The following is a 22105-nucleotide window of genomic DNA, read 5'->3' as shown; positions in this document are numbered from 1 at the left end:
ATTTGATCTCCCATTATTTCATTGCAAATTAATAACCCTTCCTATTAATTCAGGAAATCTCGCTTAGATTTTTCTAGTGGGCTAGGATCTCATTTAATTTATCCAACCTTGAGTGACTCAACATATTAAAATAAAATAAATTAAATAGATAACATAATTTATCAATCACATCTCTATATGACTCCTAGATCAGTTAGGTAACAACTTTTTATCTAAACATATCATATATGTTTCTCCTAACTCATGTTTCTAACCTCATATGATCATGAGTGACTCATAAGAAGAACCCAATTTTATAGCATTAAACATATTCGATCAGTAGTAACCTTGAGTGGCTCAACAAATTACCTATGAATAGAACTTTGATTTTATGCATATAAAATTGAAAGATAACTATTCATGTTCTCAACATGTACTTAATATATTAATGAGAGATTTATTATCAATTAATTAGGTCTCATATATAACATGGCATAACATATATACATTTCAGACATAACAATTTATATATAAACATACTCCCCTGACATACTATTTTAATTGGATGATTATGAACATATCTAAACTAATTCCCTCGAGCCACTGAAGGGAATTAGATGGTCAAATTCTAGGTAGCTGTAGTAAGTTTTTATAAGTCCATTGCAAGCACTTCAATTATAGCCTTCTTTGTCATTTCTTTCTTTGTCTTGGATTATAAAATAATTTTCTATCTAAATTTCTATATTTCTAAATTACATAACATTTACATAATTAATTAAGAAATCTTGAGTTACATTCAAGAAAAATTAGATGAGAAAATAATTACAACCCAGAATAAGAAATAGAAATAAGGCAGGATACACATGCTCTATTTAATAAAATTACAATCATTCAACCATCAAATAAAAATACAATCACATTGGTCTTTAATGTCCATAATCATCCGTCATGCATAATAACATATTAATATGCATAATCCAATTGTTGCATACTTCAATTCTAATTATTGACTTTATATGTAATTTTTAAAATAATATTTCTAACATTTAGAAATATTAAATCAAATCGAATTTAATAGTTTCCCAAATATGATAATTAAACATTTTAATTCAATCCTAATCTAATTAGAAAAATTAATTTTATAATTAATTTAATTTAGAGTTTCAAATTTAATATAAAATCATTATTTTATATATGAAGGGCTAAAATCATAATTTCAGCTCCAAAATACTTAAATTAATTAGATATTAATTGCAATGGTAGAATCATAATTTTCCCCCTAAAAAACCCTAAAGAAGCTGCAGAGGCTGAATCGTAAATCCTGCCATTTCTTTTTCTTCTTGCTGGAGCTGCTGGCAATGGCACACTACAATCGTCGACATCATGCCTAGAGCGGCAACCAAGGCTGTCGCTGCACTAGGTGAAGCACAACAACGCGAGGCTGCTGGCACCGTGCTTGGCTAGGCAACAACCCATGGTTGCTGTCTCTCATGCCATCAACGAGTGCCAACAAATTTAGTGTCCCTGCTGGTGGCGCAACAATGCTCCAGGTGCTGCACCTGGTGAGGCAGCAGCCATAGCTGCTGTCTCTCACACAGAAGCGTGCACTAGCATATTTGGTGTCGCCGTTGGAGGCATTGCCAATTTTTTTTTGAATTTCCAGGCAGATCTAGAAAAATTACAGCTAGATTTGACCAGAACAATAACCATATTATTTTTGAAAAGAAAAAAAATCATAAGAGAAAAATTACTTTGGGAAAATTAATTTTTGATCATAAAATTAATTTGAAATTAAAACTAATAACAATTAAAACATGTAATCAACAACTCTAATTGTCTAAGGATGGCTCTGATACCACTATTGGGTTCCTGAATATCATATACACAATGGATTGGAAACTATGAAACAAAATTATTCAGGAGTCCCTGGAATCCCGTTAGATAGATCTAGAGTTGTTTAGGGATTTATTACCTGAAGATCTAATTGTTTTTGGCTCTGAATAATTTCTTAAAAGCTAGGTTGTCACAAATCATAAGCCATCCAATTTTCCAGCCTCCAGTGATAATCCACACGAATCACCCGTGAGAAATCTCTTACATCCCTATTTAGGAAGGATTTAGGAGAGAGGGATTGCTATGCCTGAAGTGGTAGTTTAATATTGTGTTTACGTAGTTTTTCAGTCTAACACACAACCACTCATCACTATTAAAATAAGAGGCATAACTTACTATTTATAGGAAAATTTGAAAAACCCTATAAATTGATAAAATATCAATTTGCTCCCTGAATAATATTTATATATATTAATTTATGATAATTTTAGAAATTAACTCAATTAAGTCCTTACTTGATTTTTCTAGGTTTAGAAATATAATCATTGTTTTAATTATATTCTAGTGCTTAAGTTCTAAAATATATTTCTAATCAAGTCATACTAATTAAATCATCTTATTTTAATTTTTGACTAATGTTTCTTAATATGTGTGACCCATTAAGTTTCTAATATGTTGACTCAAATATAAATTTTAATTCTAATTAAATAAATTAAACAATTTAATTTATTATCAATTCAACAATTGATTAATTTATATTTGAAGATCACGTGCATCGTCTAACAATGTGTCATGATCCCCCAAATATTAGAAAAGTTATTAGTGGTTTGATTTAACCTTTCAGTGATCAATTTTCTAGTGGAATTAATATCTTTTCATTAATAATGTTCCGATTTAACATTAAAGCATGTGTATGTTTGTCATGTTAAATCATGTTTATTCTCTACATAATAGTCATTGATCGTTTAAATAAGATTTGAAACTTTTTCAAATTTCATTCCACCTTGACCAATGATTTCTTGATTAATACTATTTGAGAATAGATGAAACATTCTCCTTAATTCATCTAGAGTGATGAATAATTTCTTGATCACTCAAGTACCTTCACATAGTTTATGCTATACCCAATGTCTGCCATTTTATTACCTCGATTAAGATAACATATAATAAGATCAAAGCATAACATTCTTTATATAATATGAGTTAATGATCTCAAGTTTAAAGATCACTGATACAACCGTCACGTGAGCTTTTCCATAAACATAAGTGATCTCTCAATTTGAAATTCTCATGCGGGTCAGTTTAGTGTATATATCTTATAACAAACACCTATATATTAGTTTTAAGTATCAGTTATACCTCAGTTTATAAGAACAATTACTTCATTTCATAAAGAAAAGAACATAATATATACCAATCTTTATGGCTTTAATGAATGTTCAATATTTAAGATAACATCTACCAAGAACATTTTAGAAACAATGTTTTGATGCAATATGAATCCCATAATTATAACAACTTTATAATTTTCTTTGCAAAATATTTTTGTCCCATGAACTTTATCTTTACTGTAGATTCATTAATCTAATATTATAAGAATGTTAAAGATAAATTAAGCTTTTATTAATAAAAAATATATATTTACATGAATATAATAATATAATCAACTATACATACCATCAATATAATAATATCATATATAATCAACTATACATACCATACTAACAATCAGACGAGATGATTGTGATTAATGTTGGTTTTCTTTTGAATGTCTGATAGAAAGAAAGCTAATCGGAGTTATCAAAAGGATGCTGGAGTTTCAAGGAGGCGAGTAGTCTTGGTGTGGTGGATAGGATAGGATTTTCAAGAAGAGAGTAGGTAGAAAGAATAAAGAATATGCAACTTAATGACAAGTTAGAAATGGATGTGCATCAGTATAATACACCATATTCTAGTTTACTGTAGTTTAGTGAGTTTAGCAGCATTATGTTATTTAACAAATGGTTTGGGACTCAAGCCTGAGTCCTTGCACATCCAGCTTTGTTAGAGTGTTATAGAGTTTTGATTTGATATCACCGGCAGATTCCATAGACTGTCATAAATGTCTGATCTCTGTAATTCACAGAGCCCAGTAGAATATTTACGTAATTTCTTATCCATCTCTCTCCGCAGATTCTTTCTTTCCAAAGGAAATTGGCCACCAGGTGCTTCATTTTTTCAGGTAATATAACGTGCGTGTACGTATCGGAGTGCAACACAAAGATCGTACACAAAATACTTCCATATACGTGCTCCCTCTTTAGTGTGAGTTGCAAGCATGAGCTGGATATGAATAGCATAAAGGTTGTGTTGGCTCCCAATATTTTCCCTAGACAACAACTTTCTTGTTGGCAAACCAATTTGCGACTGAAACTCTGCAAATTTTAATCTATTGATTCCAGTAGTGAATAATCAGTAGTAAAGATCTGTCAACAATTGAATCAACCAGACTTTCTTGTGCTGCCATTACTGCTACTATATATTCAGCTTCATTGGTTAACAATGAAGCTGTTGGTTATCTCTTGCTACACTGGGAGACTACTTCTGAACCAATATTGTTGGAGACATACTGTTGTTGATCTGTGATGTCGTGATCACCAACATAGTTGACATCACTAGAGAATTGCCGTTGAGAGGGAGTGTTGAGAGTCAACTCCCGAGAAAAAACTGATTTGACTTACTATAAAGCTAGTTGTTGAGCCATTTTCTGCAGCCAAGCCAGCAATGACAGGGATAAAAGCCACCCAAGAAGTCCAGTCTTGACCAATAGCATTAGAATCCATGTGACTATAAACTAGTAGATTCTCACATCCAGCTATTACTTGCAAATGGACCTAAGAGAAGTGACATCTGTGACCAACTATGCACTGGTATAGAAAGAAACAGTGACTCATTTTGCTACACTACTTCCTTGAATGTGTTAAATGGCTGGTCAGAGGAGAGAACGCCTTATAAGCTGGCGAGAATTGTGTGCAATTTACAGTTAGCATTTTACTTTATTTTGTTGAGGATATTCCCAATGTTTGGTTGTGTGAGGTATTTGTATTTTTGCTAAATATACTAGCAGTATGCTTTGTTGTGGTTGTTGTCACAACCATCTGATACGTTGTGTGAGGTAATTGTATGTTTGCTGCAATGTACTAGTATTGTGCTTTATTTGGTTGTTCGCACACCCGTCTGATGTTTCAATCAGCCATTGTCCCAATAGCAGCTTTTGAAATTTCATTGTCTTGATTGTTTTAGTGTTCAAATTGATACAGCTTTGAATGATGACAGAGTGGGAGTAAAACAGCACTTCAGACTATTACTACAATCAAAGCAATGGTTTACACTATGATCCAAACTCACGCTTTTACTATTCTGATGCTATAGGCACAGGGTTATATAATGGAATTCTACTTGGTCTTCTCTGGTTTCCCCTTCTGTCCTCGTCATCATTTTAAGATGTTTGCTAGTTATGTATATTAACTCAGAATTTATGTGACAGGCCAGTGAGTGACACAGGAAGAAGCTTATGCTGCAGTTCAGGTTCCATCGGGCTCCAAGAATAAAGAATCCAATTGAAAAAGCCTTTGCCAGCATCAGCTATCGGCTCGGTAAAAGATAATAAAGTTGCTGCTGCTCAAATGGCCCTCCACCTGGTCCTGTTATTTCAGCTTCTTTAAATCCTGCGAGATCTGTTAAAGGTACAACCCAAGTAAGTGAGATTAACCTGCACACTGGCAGTTTTGTCGTGCATCTAAACCAAGTGCTAGCATGCAGGTCCATGTCACTGTCGACCTTCTCGAAGTTGTTTTGTTGATTTTACGAGTCATTCTTTGCATGAACATTCTTAGACACTGCATATGAAAGAATATCTAGTTGTAATTAGAACACCGAAAAGTTGATGAGCTTGGATTATTCTGTTTCAATTCCTTTTTTTATGCAGATACGGAGTTTTATGCTACAGAAAATTACACACTCTGGAAACTTCATTCTCAACCACATAAAGTGATCGTCCATAGTGTTTCAGGTTCTAATCCGGTCTCTTATCGCCATTTGCTCGGTAACAAGGAATGCTAGGTTTCTAAAAACGTGGGAAATGAGGAAACTCGAATAACATAATTTCTGCAGCCTTGTGATCAAAATGTCTGCTCTGTATTTTTCCTGATAACCAAATTGACTGCTCGGTTAGGAAACATCATTGTTTCATTCTGTAGAACGGTGGGAATGAAGACATGCGACTCCTGTGCTATTTGAACGGAAGCCCTATTGCAACTGGATGTTGCAACGAAGTAGAGAGTTCTTTTTTCCCTATTATGTTGATGAAATTTACCTCGTCTATGGTCCATGGTTTAAAAAATACGAAGCAATTTAGGGTAAGTTGAATGGCTGATATCTCTCTGAAACTTGATTCATAAAGTTTCCTAGCGTGCATGTGCTTTAGGGACAGGACATCACTTGCCTTGGGCACAACACATGAAAATTTAAGCAACTTTGTGTGACAAAGTTAAATGCAGAAAGAGGAATGGCGACATTTCATTGCTCTTGACATCATTACAAACGCCATCTTTCTTAGCTATCTTCCCTGTGATCCAATATGATAAAATTATGCAATTGTTTGTGTTCTTGAGAATTGGATTCTTGAATTATGTTGGGCTTTCCTGCGTCTAGCTTTTTATATTATTTAGATAAATCCAATGACGTCAAAAAAGAGTTAAGCAAGAAGCATTTCTTTTGATTTTTTTTTAAAATTAGCAAAGTTAATTAAAAATGTTATGAAATATCACAATTGAAAGAAAAATAGGTGAAATAACATGAATTATATATGTCACGATTTAAAAATGTGATTTTTATAGTTTACTATTATTCAGAATAATGGTATTCTCTTAAAAAAGTATTAAATGAGTAGGAAAAAAGAAGAGAGAAAAATAAAAATAAAGAAAGAAAAAGATCTTAATGAAATAACGAAACTCCGATTACAATATCACTAATATCATCGAAAAGATTTCGACGACATAAATCCAACGACATAAAAAAGAGATAAGCACGAAGCATTTCTTTTGATTTTTTTTTAAATTAGCAAAGTTAATTAAAAATGTTGACGAAATATCACAATTGAAAGAAAAATAGGTGAAATAACATAAATTATGTGTCACGATTTAAATTTTTGATTTTTATAGTTTACTATTATTCAGAATAATGGTATTCTCTTAAAAAATATTAAATGAGTAGGAAAAAAGAAGAGAGAAAAATAAAAAAAAGAAAGAAAAAGATCTCAGTGATACAACGAAACTCCGATTACGACATCACTAATACCATAAAAAAGATTTCAATGAGATAAATCCAACGACATCAAAAAAGAGTTAATTAAGCATGAAGCATTAATTTCTTTAATTTTTTTTTAAAATTAGCAAAGTTAATGAAAAATGTTGATGAAATATCACAATTGAAAGAAAAATAGGTGAAATAACATAAATTATATATATGTCACGATTTAAAAATGTGATTTTTATAGTTTATTATTATTCAGAATAATGATATTCTTTAAAAAATATTAAATGAGTAGGAAAAGAAGAGAGAAAAATAAAAAGAAAAAGAAAAAGATCTCAGTGATACAACGAAACTCTGATTACGACATCACTAATGTCATCGAAAAGATTTCGACGAGATAAATCCAAAGACATCAAAAAAGAGTTAAGCACGAAGCATTTCTTTTGATTTTTTTTAAATTAGCAAAGTTAATTAAAAATGTTGATGAAATATCACAATTGAAAGAAAAATAGGTGAAATAACATAAATTATATATATGTCATGATTTAAAAATGTGATTTTTATAGTTTACTATTATTCAGAATAGTGATATTCTTTTAAAAATATTAAATGAGTTGGAAAAAGAAGAGAAAAAGAAAAAAAGTTCTCAGTGATACAATGAAACTTTGATTATGACATCACTACTATCATTAAAAAGATTTCAACGAGATAAATCCAACGATATCAAAAAAAAATCACCAACGAATATTCTTTTTTTTTTTTTTTCTCCTTTATCCTATCCATTTAATATTTTTTTAAAAATATCACTATTATAGAATAACGATGAACGATTGAAGTTATGTTTTCTAATCTCGACATGTAAAAAACTATGCTATTCCATCCTTTTTTTTAAATTGTGTTATTTCATGAATTATTTTTTAAATTATGTTAAAAACCAAAAATAGCCCTTTCTTTCACACAATAATCTCTGTCGGCGGTTGACTTGGCCGGTCGTTTGTTTCAACAAGTCATGGAAATCGGCTGTCAGAATGTATAGAGAAAAGATGAATAATAAATGCCGGTCAGTCAACACTGTGGGCTCGTGTAGTTGTTGACCATATGGCGCACCATTAACATCTTTGGTGTTAGAACTTCATACACCAACCAAATTTCACGATTTATTAAATATGACCAGTCCTTGAAAAATACATTGATTCTAATGTTTTTATTTTACAATATTTTTTTTAAATGAGATTCGATTTCAAATTGCATGATATGATGCTGAATGATTTTAGCAGCTTAAACAACATTTCTTGACTTGTCTTCTTCGACTTTCAAAATCATTGTTGCTTGGGAATGCTTTCACTTGAGTATTACCCAAGCTTTGGAATTCAAGTGCTTCATTCTCTATGAAGATCATAAATATTCTCCATGGAAAGCCAGTCAAAAGGTTTGGACCAAGCTAGTAATACCAGAGCCAAAAAGGGAAATTGATCAAGAGAGAGGTAATCGAGTGAACTCACCTGAGACAAAATGAGATTGTCTTTCTTAATTTGTCAAGCAACAAAGTGATGCTAGCATAGAGTGTTAATTAATTATGAGTAATTGTATAAAAAATATAGTGATATTTAAATTCATAATGTAATAGGATCAAATATTGCTTCATGAAAAACTTTCTCTAATGTAGCAGGGATCTTGATTAATTTTTATTTTAGTTATTATAGTTTTTTTAAAATATTATTTTAGCTCCATTTTTTATTTTTATTCTAGAGTTTTATTTTTGTCATTGTATTTAATAAAAGATTCAGCTTAGTTTTCATGATGAAAAACTTTTTGCAATTAACTTCTTACATGATTACTCTTAATTATAAAATATTTCATTACATTGCTTTTTATTTATTTTTAAAATGTTTAGGAGTATCAAATCATGTTGCAAGTGGGCAAAAGGTATGATAACTTTTGCTTAAGGCATCAATTTTCCTCATTGCTGATTTAATATTTTTTAAGTGTGGAGGTAATGTTTGTATTTGTGTTTTAAAAGTGTTTTTAAAAGTTTTGAAATTTTTTTATTTTTTTTATTTTAAATTAATATTTTTTGGTGTTTTCAGATCATTTTAATTCGCTGATATTAAAAATGATTTTTAAAAAATAAAAAAATATTATTTTGATACATTTCTAAGTAAAATACACTTTAAAAAATAACCGTAACCATACTTCCAAACATATTCTTATATTAACGCTTTTGTAAAAACGCTTTTTAATTAAAAATAGATTAATATAATATTATTTTAATTGTCTACATCTGCTATAAAAAAATATCATGAATTCAATATAAAGAGGAAAAAGTTAATGAATGCAGTGAATTTCCATGCAGCAAGATATTACATATCAAGTGAAAATAACAATCCTGCCGGTAACAGTGATGACAACGACTGTGCAAGAAAACCCAGAAAAGTAGAGTGGAAGTCGCCGTTTAAAATGATATAAATGCAAGCAAGTTGATGAGTTGTCTTCTTCAAAGGCACGAGCTATGGAAAAAGCTGTAGCATGTTTTTCCTCGTTCTGTCTCTGGCTCTGGGTAGAAAGTCAATACGGAGCTTTAAAAATGTACAAGAGGACAGTTGTGGAGAAATTATCAAGCAGCGCCTAGGAAAAGAAACGTCTGGCTGTTTAGGAAACCAAGATTTAGGAGTTATTGCAGGAGTAGTTCTGGACTTAGCTGAGATCAATCATCACAACGGGCTTGCATTTGATACAATTCTGAGAGCCCCAAATTATATCATGAAACTGCAAATTAACACTTCAAGGTAATCAGAGCTGCCATCATTTTCACCAACAACCATGCATGATGAAGCTATCATCAAGGATATATACAAGGATATCACCAAAAACCATTGGCGTCCTATCATTATCATCGTTATCATCACAATAGTCACTGTAAATGAGACAAGTTTTTTGTTTAGGAAATTATTATTCTCCATGGTCATGGAGAATTTCATTCATTATTGCATATATCCAAGGTCATGGCCAACTTATCCTCCCTCGAATATTTAGTTTCCTCGCTAGCTAACAAATCCCAGAGAATAGAGAGGAAAAGGAAGGGTTGTCATAATTTCCATGTGGGTCTCCTTTATAATACACAGTGCTAGCCTTTTAATAAAGTTAGGCTGCATGCATGGTGAAATGCCCCTCTTTTCCCTACAGGAGTGCCTTGCAAAAGCAAAACACTTTACAGAATTAGTAATGGAAACAATCCGCTTAACCAAACTGATTGATTCTACTTTGAAATTTAGGGTTTGATTAGTCTTGTTAGACTTAAAAGCCATATATTACTTCCAAGTGATGATAGAAGAAGAGGAGGAGGGATGGATGTTTAATGTCTGTAATAGAATTAAACAATAACATCACAACTCATGGCAGAATTCGAACAACTCGCCATCACTGAGCATAGCGGAATCTCTTAGTTGTATGCTTTGGCATCCTTCTTTCTTTCTTGTGTTAGTACAACAGAACATTCAGCTGCAGCACTATAGTTTTGCATTTTTAAGACAACGCACACATCTGAGAGTCTAGAACATCTTAAACGAAAGCTGCTTTAATTTCTCAACTGTTCATCATTGCAGGTTGTAGTGATGATCAAATCATGGCCGTAAAATGCAGGAAAAGGCAAGTTTTGTTAGTTTTATTTTTCTTCTTTCTTTTTTTGAATGTCATTGATTCCTCAACCTTCTGTTTGACGATTGATGCCATTCATAGACCTTTACACTGTTTAGCATCATGGGAGTAATGATTCCACAAACATAATGATTACGTTATGGAAAACCCTTTTCCTTCCCATGTGTGGCGCACTGCTGCTCTTTAATTTTCGGCTATCCCATGTTGTGTTATCATTTTCCAACATTTCAACTTTCCGGAGATCTAGCTGGTAATGTATATTTAGAGAGGGACCAGAATTAATGTATTTTTCTTCCCATTTTCTTCTGGAGATAGACCTGATTATGCAGCTTCACGTGATGGGATTTCATGCAATAATTTGTCGATTCTTTTAAAAATGACCTCAAGATCTCATTTAAAAAAAGTACAAATTTAATTGCTACTTGTGTTTTCTTTTTTAGTACACTGAGATGCGTTGCTTAAAACCCATTTTATCTGTTTTGGTTTACTTCTTCTGCACCAGAAGAGAAAAAAAGTAATCTGATTTTAGTTCAGATATGTTTTATTGTTGTAAATAATGAAAACTATTTAAAAGGTTTTTATTTAATATTGAAAAAATATAATTTACTTCTTATAAACATAAAGTATATATAAAGCTTTCTATCCCACATTAAAAATATAAGATCTTCATCTAATGTTTATATAATAAATTTTGATATGGGATAATTGTTGATAAGAACTAATTTAACAATCAAATATTACAAAATAGAAAAACTAGAAATTAGGAATAAATTTAGGAAAGATTTTGGTATATTTCTATTCTTAGTTTTGCATCCTTAAACAGGATTGTTATTGTAAATGTATATATACAAGTTCTATGCAATAAAGAAATTGCACTGTGAATTAATACAAACAATTATCTCTAAACCACCCGGACATTGTTGACATGGAATCAGAGCAACCGATCCAAATCTAAACCTTTTTTAAATAACAGACAACCTATAACAATGGCATAACCAAACCCACCAAACCATGCTCAGATTAGAATCACAAATTCCAGAACCGACACTCAAACCAACTCTACCCAAAACCCCGACCTGCCAATTGTCATACCTGGAATCAAACTTAATGGCCAGAATTATGAACTATGGTCATAGATCATGGAGATGTTCATCTCCGGCAGAGACAAACTTGGATTAATTACCAATGAAATTAGACACCCAGTACTTACCGACCCAACATACAGTAAATGGAGAACAAAAAATGCAATTGTTAAAGGTTGGATTATCAATTCTCTAAACCCAGATTTAATTGGGAATTTTATTAGATTTTCTAAAGCTAAAGCTGTTTGGGACGCCATTGCCACAACCTACTTCGATGGAGGAGATAATGACCAAGTATATGACTTAAAACGAAAAGTCAGTCGAACCACACAAGTAAGGGGTTCTCTAGAAGACTACTACACTGGCTTACAATCTCTCTGGCGAGAGATTGACTACAGACGCCTAAATTCCATAAAATTCGATGAGGACATACATAAATACAACAAATTAATTTAAGAAGATCAAATTTATACTTTCTTGGATGGTTTGGATGATCAATTTGATCAGACCCGCTGAGACATTCTTCAATAGATCCCCTTGTCATCGATCGAACAAGCCTTCGCTCAAGTGAGAAGAGAGAACACCAGACGAACCGTGATGGTGGAGAAAAAAGAGGGAGATAGTTTCAGTCTACTAACAAGAGGCAGAGACAGAAACTAGGATGAGATGAGAAGGGGAGGCATGCTGAACCTTGGGCTACAGAATGACAAAGCTATCAAGAATGGTGTGAACGACAGGATGACTAATGAGGGCTGAACGACAGGATGACTAATGAAGCTGGAATGATTTCAACGGCCTCACTCTCACAAGCCTGAACAGACGGGCTGAACCTGGTGGCAACTCGTCCAAACCATTTTTTGGCCCATCATCATCTAATAAATAGACCCTTCGGCCCAGGCCTGGACCACATGGCCTGAATTCCAGCAGACCAATTTTTTCTAGACTGAAAGCCTAGGAGGGTGGGTGCACTCATTGTGGCGGAAAAAAAACATACCAAAGACACGTGTTTTCAACTACACAGGTATCTAGAGTGGTGGTATGAACTGAGGGGAAAAAATAACGAACGAAATGGCCATGCAACATTTGTTACTAATATATATCCAAATACACTTGTGTCACTCGATAGTCAACCTCAGTTTACAACTCAAGACCCATGTATTATTGGTTTCACAAACTTAGTATCCAATGGTGAACATGTAAACAATTGGATTATTGACTCAGGGGCGACATATCACATGACCTATGATCATAATGACTTTAAAACAAAGTCAGTTCCTCGACGAAAGGCCATATCAAATGCCAACGGTGATATATATTCGGTAACAGAGGGAGGAACAATGGAATTATCAACCATATTCACTCTTCCTAATACTCTTTTTATTCCTTCACTCTCCACTAAATTACTATCAATAGGGCAGAAGATTTAAATTGTTGCGTACTGATGTACTCCTCATTTTGTTTGTTTTAGGATGTTCTCACGAAGAAGATTTTTGATCATGGTACTAAGAGGAGAGGGTTATATTATGTGGATGATTTGGACCTTGGAAAAATTCATTCCACTCAATCATCACAGCAGCAAAGACAAGATATTTGGTTGACATTACCGGTTAGGACACCCATCATTCAGCTATCTACAACATTTATTCCCTACTTTATTTAAAAATGTACTTCTCTCTAGTTTCAAATGTAAGGATTGTATCCTGGGTAAAAGTCATCGAACAAATTACCCCATCAGTTATAATAAATGCAATGCACCATTTGAGATTATTCACTCTGACTTATGAGGTCCTGCACCTGTTATGATTACTGATGGCTTTAGATGGTTTGTCACCTTTATTGATGACTGTACAAGGGTCTCTTGGGTTTATGTGTTGAAACATAATAAAGATGTCCTACCAGTTTTTCAGAAATTTATCACCCTTATACAAACTCAGTTCTCTATGGGCATTAAAACTCTTCAATCTGATAATGAAGGCGAATATATTAGTCAAGAGTTTAGACAATTTTATTATAGGAAGGGCATCATACACGAGACTACTTGTCCACATACTCCTTAGTAGAATAGAATTGCCGAACAGAAAAATAGACACATACTATAGACAAGACGTACCACAATGAGAGCTGCCCATATACCCCAATAATACTGGCCTGATGTCGTGGGTACATTTGTTTATCTTCTCAACCGCATGCCATCCCGAGTACTTAATTTTCACACACCACTCCAAACTTTGGAACGGTATCTTAAATTACCTTCAACACTCCATATACCTCCAAAGATATTTGGCTGTGTTATATTTGTACGTGTTCCAACGCACCAACAATCCAAGTTGGATAAATATGTTGTTCGCTATGTCTTTCTTGGCTATGGTTCTCATATGAAAGAATACCGGTGTTATAATCCCCTTACACAGAAACTCTATATTACTATGGATGTAACTTTTCTTGAGACCAAATATTTCTTCAATGAACCATCCCTATCTGTTCTTCAAGGGGAGAATAGACATGAACAACAAATATGTGATTGGGTTCATCGTGACCATACTCAAACAGAACTGATGATTACTGAGCAGATCAACCACGCCGACTTACATACTCAAGCCACATCGAATAACCCCCTCTCCAATATAAAACACGACCAAAATCAGAATCGTGAGGACAATCCCAACACTACAATTGAGGTAAGATCTCCTGACTCTCCTACATTACCTCATTCTATGACATACAATTTACCTCATAAGCATAATCGGGGAGTGCCCCCCAAACCGGTACTCAACAGAAACAAAAGGAAGAAAATTCAAATACTCTATTGTAAATTTTTTCTCAGCTCATAACATACTAGATGCAACAAAGGTCTTTATGGAAAATGTGTCTTTAGAACAGGTCTAACGAAGCATTGAATAAGTCATGCTAGATGAACACTAAAAGATAGATGTCTATGATGAAATGAAGGCTCTCCATAATAATAATACTTGGGAACTAACTACATTGCCAGATGGGAAAAAAAATAGTTGGATGCAAATGGTGTTTACTGTGAAATATAAAGCAGATGGGACAATAGAACGATACAAAGCGAGACTGGTAGCTAAAAGATACACACAAACATATAGCATAGACTATCAGGAAACATTCTCACCAGTAGCCAAATTGAACACAATTCAAATACTCTTATCACTTGTAGCAAACCTAGACTGACCTTTATATCAATTTGATATAAAGAACGCATTTCTTCATGGAGATTTAGATGAGGAAGTGTATATGGATGTTCCTCCTGGTTTTACTGGAAGAAAAGAAAATATAGTGTATAGGCTTACAAAATCACTTTATGGACTGGAACAATCTCCTAGAGCATCATTAGGAAGATTTAGTCTACAATGCGGAAGCATGGATTTAGCCAAAACAACTCGGACCATACACTATTTCTAAAAAGAAATGGGGAAAAATAATAGCTTTGATTATTTATGTTAATGATATGATAGTCACAGGAAATGATGAAGAAGGAATTTCAGAATTACAAAGGTATCTAGCAAGTGAATTTGAAATGAAGGATCGTGGTGAGTTAAAGTATTTTTTGGGCATCAAAGTATATAGATCAAAATTGGACATATTCCTCTCACAAAGAAAGTATGTATTGGACCTATTAGTTGAGATAGGTATGTTAGATTGCAAACTTGTGGATACATTAATCATACAAAATCATTGTTTAGTAGAATATCTAGATCAAGTTTCCATAAATAGAGAACGATATCAAAAATTGGTGGGAAGACTCATCTACCTTTCACATACACGTCCTGATATTGCGCACGCAGTCAATTCAGTCAGCCAATTCATGCACAACCCAAGTGAAGTACATATGGAGGCAACATTGCGAGTACTTAGATACTTAAAATCCTCTCCGGGAAGAGGAATTCTTTTCTCAAAGAATGATCACCTTAACATCATTGGTTATACTGATGTAGACTGGGCTAAGAATCTGACTGATAGAAAGTCTACGTTAGGATATTTTATCTTTTTTCGGGGAAACTTGGTGATCTGGAAAAGTAAGAAGCAAAATGTTGTTGCTTTATCTAGTGCTGAAGGAGAATTCAGAGGGATGACCAAAGGATTATGTGAAATACTATGGATAAAAGGGCTACTTAAGAAGCTAGGATATCTTATAGAGACTGAGATCAAGATCAAGATGAACTGCGACAACAAATCCGCAATTACTATAGCCAATAATCTAGTTCAACATGACTGAACTAAACACGTGGAAGTAGATAGACATTTCATCAAGCAAAAACTCGATGAGAAGACTGTGATTTTTCCTTTTGTCAGATCTGAGGATCAATTAGCAGATATACTTACTAAAGCAGTATCAAGTAAAGTGTTTCATTGCTCTCTCAACAAGTTGGGCATACGAGATATCTTTGCACCAACTTGAGGGGAAGTGCTGACAAGAACTAATTTAGCAATCCAATATTACAAAATAGAAAAACTAGAAATCAGGAATAAGTTTAGGAAAGATTTTGGTATATTTATATTCTTAGTTTTTCATCCTTAAACAGGATTGTTATTGTACATGTATATATACAAGCTCTATGCAATAAAGAAACTACACTGTGAATTTATACAAACAATTATCTCTAAACTACCCGGACATTGTTGACAATAATAACCAACAAGAAAATGATAGTGGGCTCACTCACATAAGTTTGAGCTGGGCAAGAGAAAAACCTTTGATTGCCCTCCTTGCGTGCAAGGCAACAACTCTTTCCCTTTTTTATTTTAAAACTATTTTAATAATTACAACTCTTTAATTCCCTACCAGCTTTTTTATTTTTGAACTGTTATAACAACTTTTTTCTCTAATTTATTTCATGTCTAGCTTTTACATGTTAGCAGCCAATATATATCATGCACTATTACGTACAATCAAAGTGTGCCGAAAATCATTGTATTTTCTTGTGTTTGGAAAACTTGTTGGTATTTCTTTTCGCTTTTAATCTAGCTGTTGTTTCTGTGACTCTCGTTTTAGAGAAAGAACTTGTTGAATCTTGAAGGATAGCCTTGTATTGAGAAAATATCTTTAAAGACAATATCTGTACACACTCAAGTTCTATTTTCTTTTACTTCATCATATTTTATTTACAACATTTCTTAGGATTGAAACACATGAATTTCCCCTGCAAGATAGGAATCACCACATATTACAATGAGGTCCGGAATGGCAATGCCAGAATATATGTTAATGCAGATTAAAGTGCAGAAATAATATTTGTGTTCGGTCAAGTTTGTATGCATCAAACATGTGTTGCCAGAAAACATTAGAAAATGCCATGCTGAATTTATAGATAAGCATAAAAACTACATTCCTCTTTAAATATTTTACTTGGTAAACAACATCTCAGACCCAACCAACCACAAGCAGCTTTACACGATTTATATTCCTGTAGATGCCTTTTTATCAATTATGCAGTATTTTCATACAATTTGTGTCCATTTCATGGATACAGACACAAAGTAATTAACACTATAATTATGTAATAGCAAATATACTTTGCTAACCATTAATTAAAACTCAAATCACAAAACAAGATCGAGGTGATCTGAATCATCCACGTGTCAAAGAACCAACACCTCTAGCGATCTCATGCGCAGCATTGAATCCTAAGCACCCCAGTAGACCTTGCTTGTATGGCAAGAACGTTTTCCTTCTCATTTCCTCTGAAACTGCCCGGTTCACTGTGTAATGCACCTCATGAGCTGATATAGGCCCTGATCTCCTCCTGGCACTCCCTACACTATCCGTGGATCGAAAGCTAGAATTCTTGACATCCTCTGTCCCTTCTTTTTTGGACATAACTGAAAATCTTGTTAGCTCATCATTGCAACTTGTTGTTCTGCTACCTTCTGATGCACTTCTGAATAGCAACAAGTCCTTTAGCTTCCATTTCTTGTACCTTTTCGATGTGAATGATATCGCGGATAAGATAGAAGATGTGTAAGATGATTTGGGGGTGATTTCTGTTGAAGCAATAGAATTTGAATTCTGGGAATTCTCTTCTTGGTCAAACATGATGTCTGAAACTCTTAAAGGAGATAAAGATCTGCTTCCTTTACGTATAGAACCAGCCGAAAATGAAGAGCCACCGTTTCTTCTGCCTCTTCCACGTTGATTGGGTGCTTGGCCTTGTTGATTAGGTTGTAGTTTAACCTCTCTTTTACGCGTCTCTTCAATGGCAGCTTGAAAGGGGTCAAATCCCTTTGTGGTTCTTGATATTGGTGATCTTGGAGACCTTGGAGAAGAAACTGAGGAATCATAGCCAGGTGGTGGCTTCAAAGGCTTGATCTTGCCACCATCAAAGAGTTCTTCAGCCGATAAAGAAGCTCTTTCTAAATGACCACTAAAATCGAACTCAAAATCTTCATGAAAACCATCGTGATCACTATCATTCCTGCTGTTGTCTTCTCTTTGGTTCTTGGATTTGGGAGTTCCAGGCTTCTCTTCCCAGTCAAAAGGGATCATCGAAGAAGATGAATTTGTAGAAAGAGTAATATCATTTAGCTCCCTGTAGAAAGAAGAAGCACGAGTGGGGCTTGTTGGGGCACTCAAGAAGAAGTTTCCAAATCTTTGAGGACTTGAAGGAGCTGTCATGTAAGGAGAAGAACAAGTGCTATCGAAGTTGAAGTCCACAGGTGGCACTGGCATCACAACTTCCATTTCCATTGATGGGGTTGCCGGTTGTGTGCCAAGGTTGGTTTATGCGAGTTTTGGGGGCTGCCAAGGCTGAGATCGGTTGAATTGTGTGGATTTATAGAGGGAGTGTGAAAGACATTAGAGAAGGAGGGAAGGGAAGGGAAGGAAGGAGAAGGGAAGGAGAGGGAGATTTGACTGGAGAGGGAGATTTGTCATGAGTATTGTGTGGAGGCGGCTTTATAAAATCTATTAGCTTGCTTACATATTTATTCAAGCGTGTGTGCGCGCGCGCGCGCGTGTGTGTGACAAATTGTAACTGTCTTTTCATCATTGATGTTGTGTTGGTTTTACTCTCCAGTTATCTACCTTTTTACTTTATTTTTTCAACCAACGTAATTTTAGTATAATTTAAGGTATATTTGAAAGTGTGGTTGTGTTTATAATTTAAAATATTTTTTATTTATAAATATATTAAGATAATATTTTTTTTATTTTTTAAAAAATTATTTTTGATATCAATACATTAAAACGATTTAAAAAAATAAAAAAAATAATTTTTAAAATTTAATAAAATACAGTTTGCATCATTTTCCAAACAAATACTAAATCTTTAAATTTATAACTAAAAAGAAAAAGAAAACCTTAAATGTCAACTTATAACTTGTTTTAATGATTTGCGGTTGAATTATTATTTTGTTATTTAATTTTTTAATTTTAAATTATTTTTTATATTAAAAATAAATATGTTTTAAAAATATATATTATTTTAATATATTTTTAAACAATTTAAAAAGTAAATAAATTATAATGTTTTTTTTTTCCTTGCCAGAAACTGCAGTTAGAAGTCTAAAACAGTGAGCCAACATTATCCTTCACAGGGACACAGAAGTAGTGGGATTTGAATTTGAGTAAAATCTTAAAAAGCAAAAATAAATAAAAATACATGTGAATCAGATTCTTTGGAGTATGGAAGTTTAAGAAGGGGGCATAGTTGTCTTTACACTAAAGAGAAGTTCCACCTAAAATTTGTGTTCTCATTATCGTTTCCAGGCTATTTCTCATGAGACTGACTGACAAGTCTGTCATTATTTGGATTGGCTCATTGGGACTACTTGGCCTCTTCCCACCACCACCACAATAATAATAATAATAATAATAATAACATTATTTTATTTTATTTTATTTTTATTTGTTTTTTAAATTTTAATTAAAAATAACAATTTTAGCCCATAAATACTAACATAACTCTATTAGAATAGATTGATATAATTATCTTATTTAATAGATAATAAATAAATTATGAATATTGTTAAACCCGACTTGAAACTCGCACGAATTTAACATGAAATATAAATTTATAAAATATTTAGAATTTTTTAAAATAATATGATGTATACATATCTTGATATAATATATATATATATATATATATATATATATATATATAAATATTGTTTAACTATTTTTGTATTGATTAATAAATAATAGTAGATATTAATATCGTCTAAAATTTTAACCTGATAAATAATAATAGAAAAAGTATAAATATAAAACAACCCACTCCACGGATACCATCCTTAATTTTGACCGGATCGAATGATTAATGGTCTCTTGAAAGCGATGTTGAAGTTAAAAAGTGGTCAAATATCTATGGCCCTCTTGTTATCAAGATGCAGCAGAGTTAAGTTATTATTATTATTTTTTCACCGTGTTTGATCGTAATGCAGTGTATGTGTAGCACAAGAAGTGCGTAGCGCAAAGTGTTTGGAATCTGTATCGTAGATGTCGAGTTCAAGTCAGGTTGTGTATTTTTTATAAGAACTTTGGACAACTAGGATTTTACTCGCTTACCTAAACTTACAAAGTACATTTTTTGAGGGTAGGTTTCCTCGAATCCAAAAAGAAACATCATTTATGCTTGTTCAGTGTTGTTGTTTTAGATTTACTGTAACGTAAGCTGGACGGTGCCTGTCATTTTCCAGGTCTCTTCTTCTCTACCATGTTGTAGCATGCAACACGCTCTTTTATTACTTACCCTCTTCTTCTTCTTGTGTTTTTTAAGAATCTTAATCACGACAATTCATTCGGCATTAAGATTTAAGGTTGTTGTGCGATGGATCTCTATCAACTCTAACTAGTTTGGATTAAACTGATCGGTATAGATGTTGACAGCAGAGAGTTGTCGACTGCAATTTACTCATACTTCCTTGGAGTATGCAGAACATTGCTTTATGTCTGGTCATCTGATGTAAAATCTTCCCCATGAAGTGACAAGGAATTAACAGCAATCAGCACTTGTAAGGCCAAATTGTGAATCGGATTGAAAACAGAAGCATGGTCATCTGGTCTAATTTCTTGAGTTTTGGTTGGGTTTTAATGGATCGTTTTGGGAGGCCTGGAACTTTTCCCTTTTCTCCTTGTTTGTTTTCCTTTTCGTTTGCACTTGTATTCTCTTGGGTACTGGTTTCAATTTTGTTTTTGATTTTGGTATTGGTGTCTTAAGGTTGTTTCAGAGTACTTTTATTTTAAAATGCATTAAAATAATTTTTTTATTTTAAAAAAATAATTTTTGACATCAACACATCAAAACGATCTAAAAACACAAAAAATATAATAATTTGAAACGAAAAAAAAATAATTTTTTTCAAAATCATTTCTAAATGCAAAAACAAAAAAGAATGTCTCTTGGTTGCTTTCTTGCTTCATTTTTTTGTGGTAATGTCAAATCAGGTTTTTTTTATATATATAATTATTGTTATTAAATCTGCTTGATTTGAAGATTAATCTAGTTAAATTTAATTTTAAAATGAATTGAGAGTCAATATGGTTGATCTGTAAAATCAGGATAAGATCGATCATTTCAACTCTAGATATTTTTATTTTTCATTCAAAACAACATGTTTTTTAAAATATTCTTGACTAGAGCTATTAAAACTTAAATACGTTGCCCTAGAAAAATCTACCAAATATACCGCCACTAAATTATATTGATCATGGATGGGCACACGACTGGAAAAGAAAAGTCAGCCAACAACGATATTTTATTTTTATTTATTAAACTTGAATTTTAGAATCGTTATTTTAAATGCATCTTGTCATGAAAATGCGTTTTTAATATCATTTTGATAAATAAAAAATTTGAATTTTAATCAATCAAGCTGCTTGCCGGTTTATTTGATTTTTATAGTAATACATAAGCATGTGGGCTGGCAAATTGGAGGTGGAAGTCTTGAATTGTGTCCGTCCTCTCAACTAATCCTTTCCTCGTTTGTTTTTAGTCTACCAACCTCCATTTTTTTTTTGTTTTTCAAAGTCCTTTTGATCTGGTTATTATAATTATTCCACACCACAGTTGTTTCCCTCTTCTTTGCTCTTCTTTGTATGTATGATGTTGAAGTAATCTAACGCCAATTAATTTAAAATTGTCAAAGAGGGATTTATGGTGGAGCAAATATCTGTTTTTTCACCGAGAAGAAAAACTGTCTCGATCGAGGGGCCACTCAATGCGTATAATTTCCCCCAATGCATGCTAGATTATTCTAAATTAAGCAATCTTTTCCATGCAATCGTTATAGTATGTTATCCTTGT

The 22105-nt window shown here is 32.9% G+C and overlaps 1 protein-coding gene across 1 annotated transcript; it reads right to left on the bottom strand.

Annotated features, from left to right (window-relative positions):
- Nucleotides 1-17143: 17143 nt before the first annotated feature.
- LOC18097814 (uncharacterized) lies at nt 17144-18735 on the bottom strand. Its single transcript, XM_024598711.2, has one exon. It carries the CDS (start codon nt 18544-18546, stop codon nt 17431-17433), a length of 1116 nt encoding a protein of 371 aa, XP_024454479.2. The 5' UTR covers nt 18547-18735; the 3' UTR covers nt 17144-17430.
- Between the last annotated feature and the right edge of the window lie 3370 nt (nt 18736-22105).

Source organism: Populus trichocarpa, chromosome 4 (genome assembly GCF_000002775.5).
Source record: "Populus trichocarpa isolate Nisqually-1 chromosome 4, P.trichocarpa_v4.1, whole genome shotgun sequence".
NCBI lineage: Eukaryota > Viridiplantae > Streptophyta > Magnoliopsida > Malpighiales > Salicaceae > Populus > Populus trichocarpa.
This window is presented reverse-complemented; position numbering and strand designations above follow the sequence as displayed.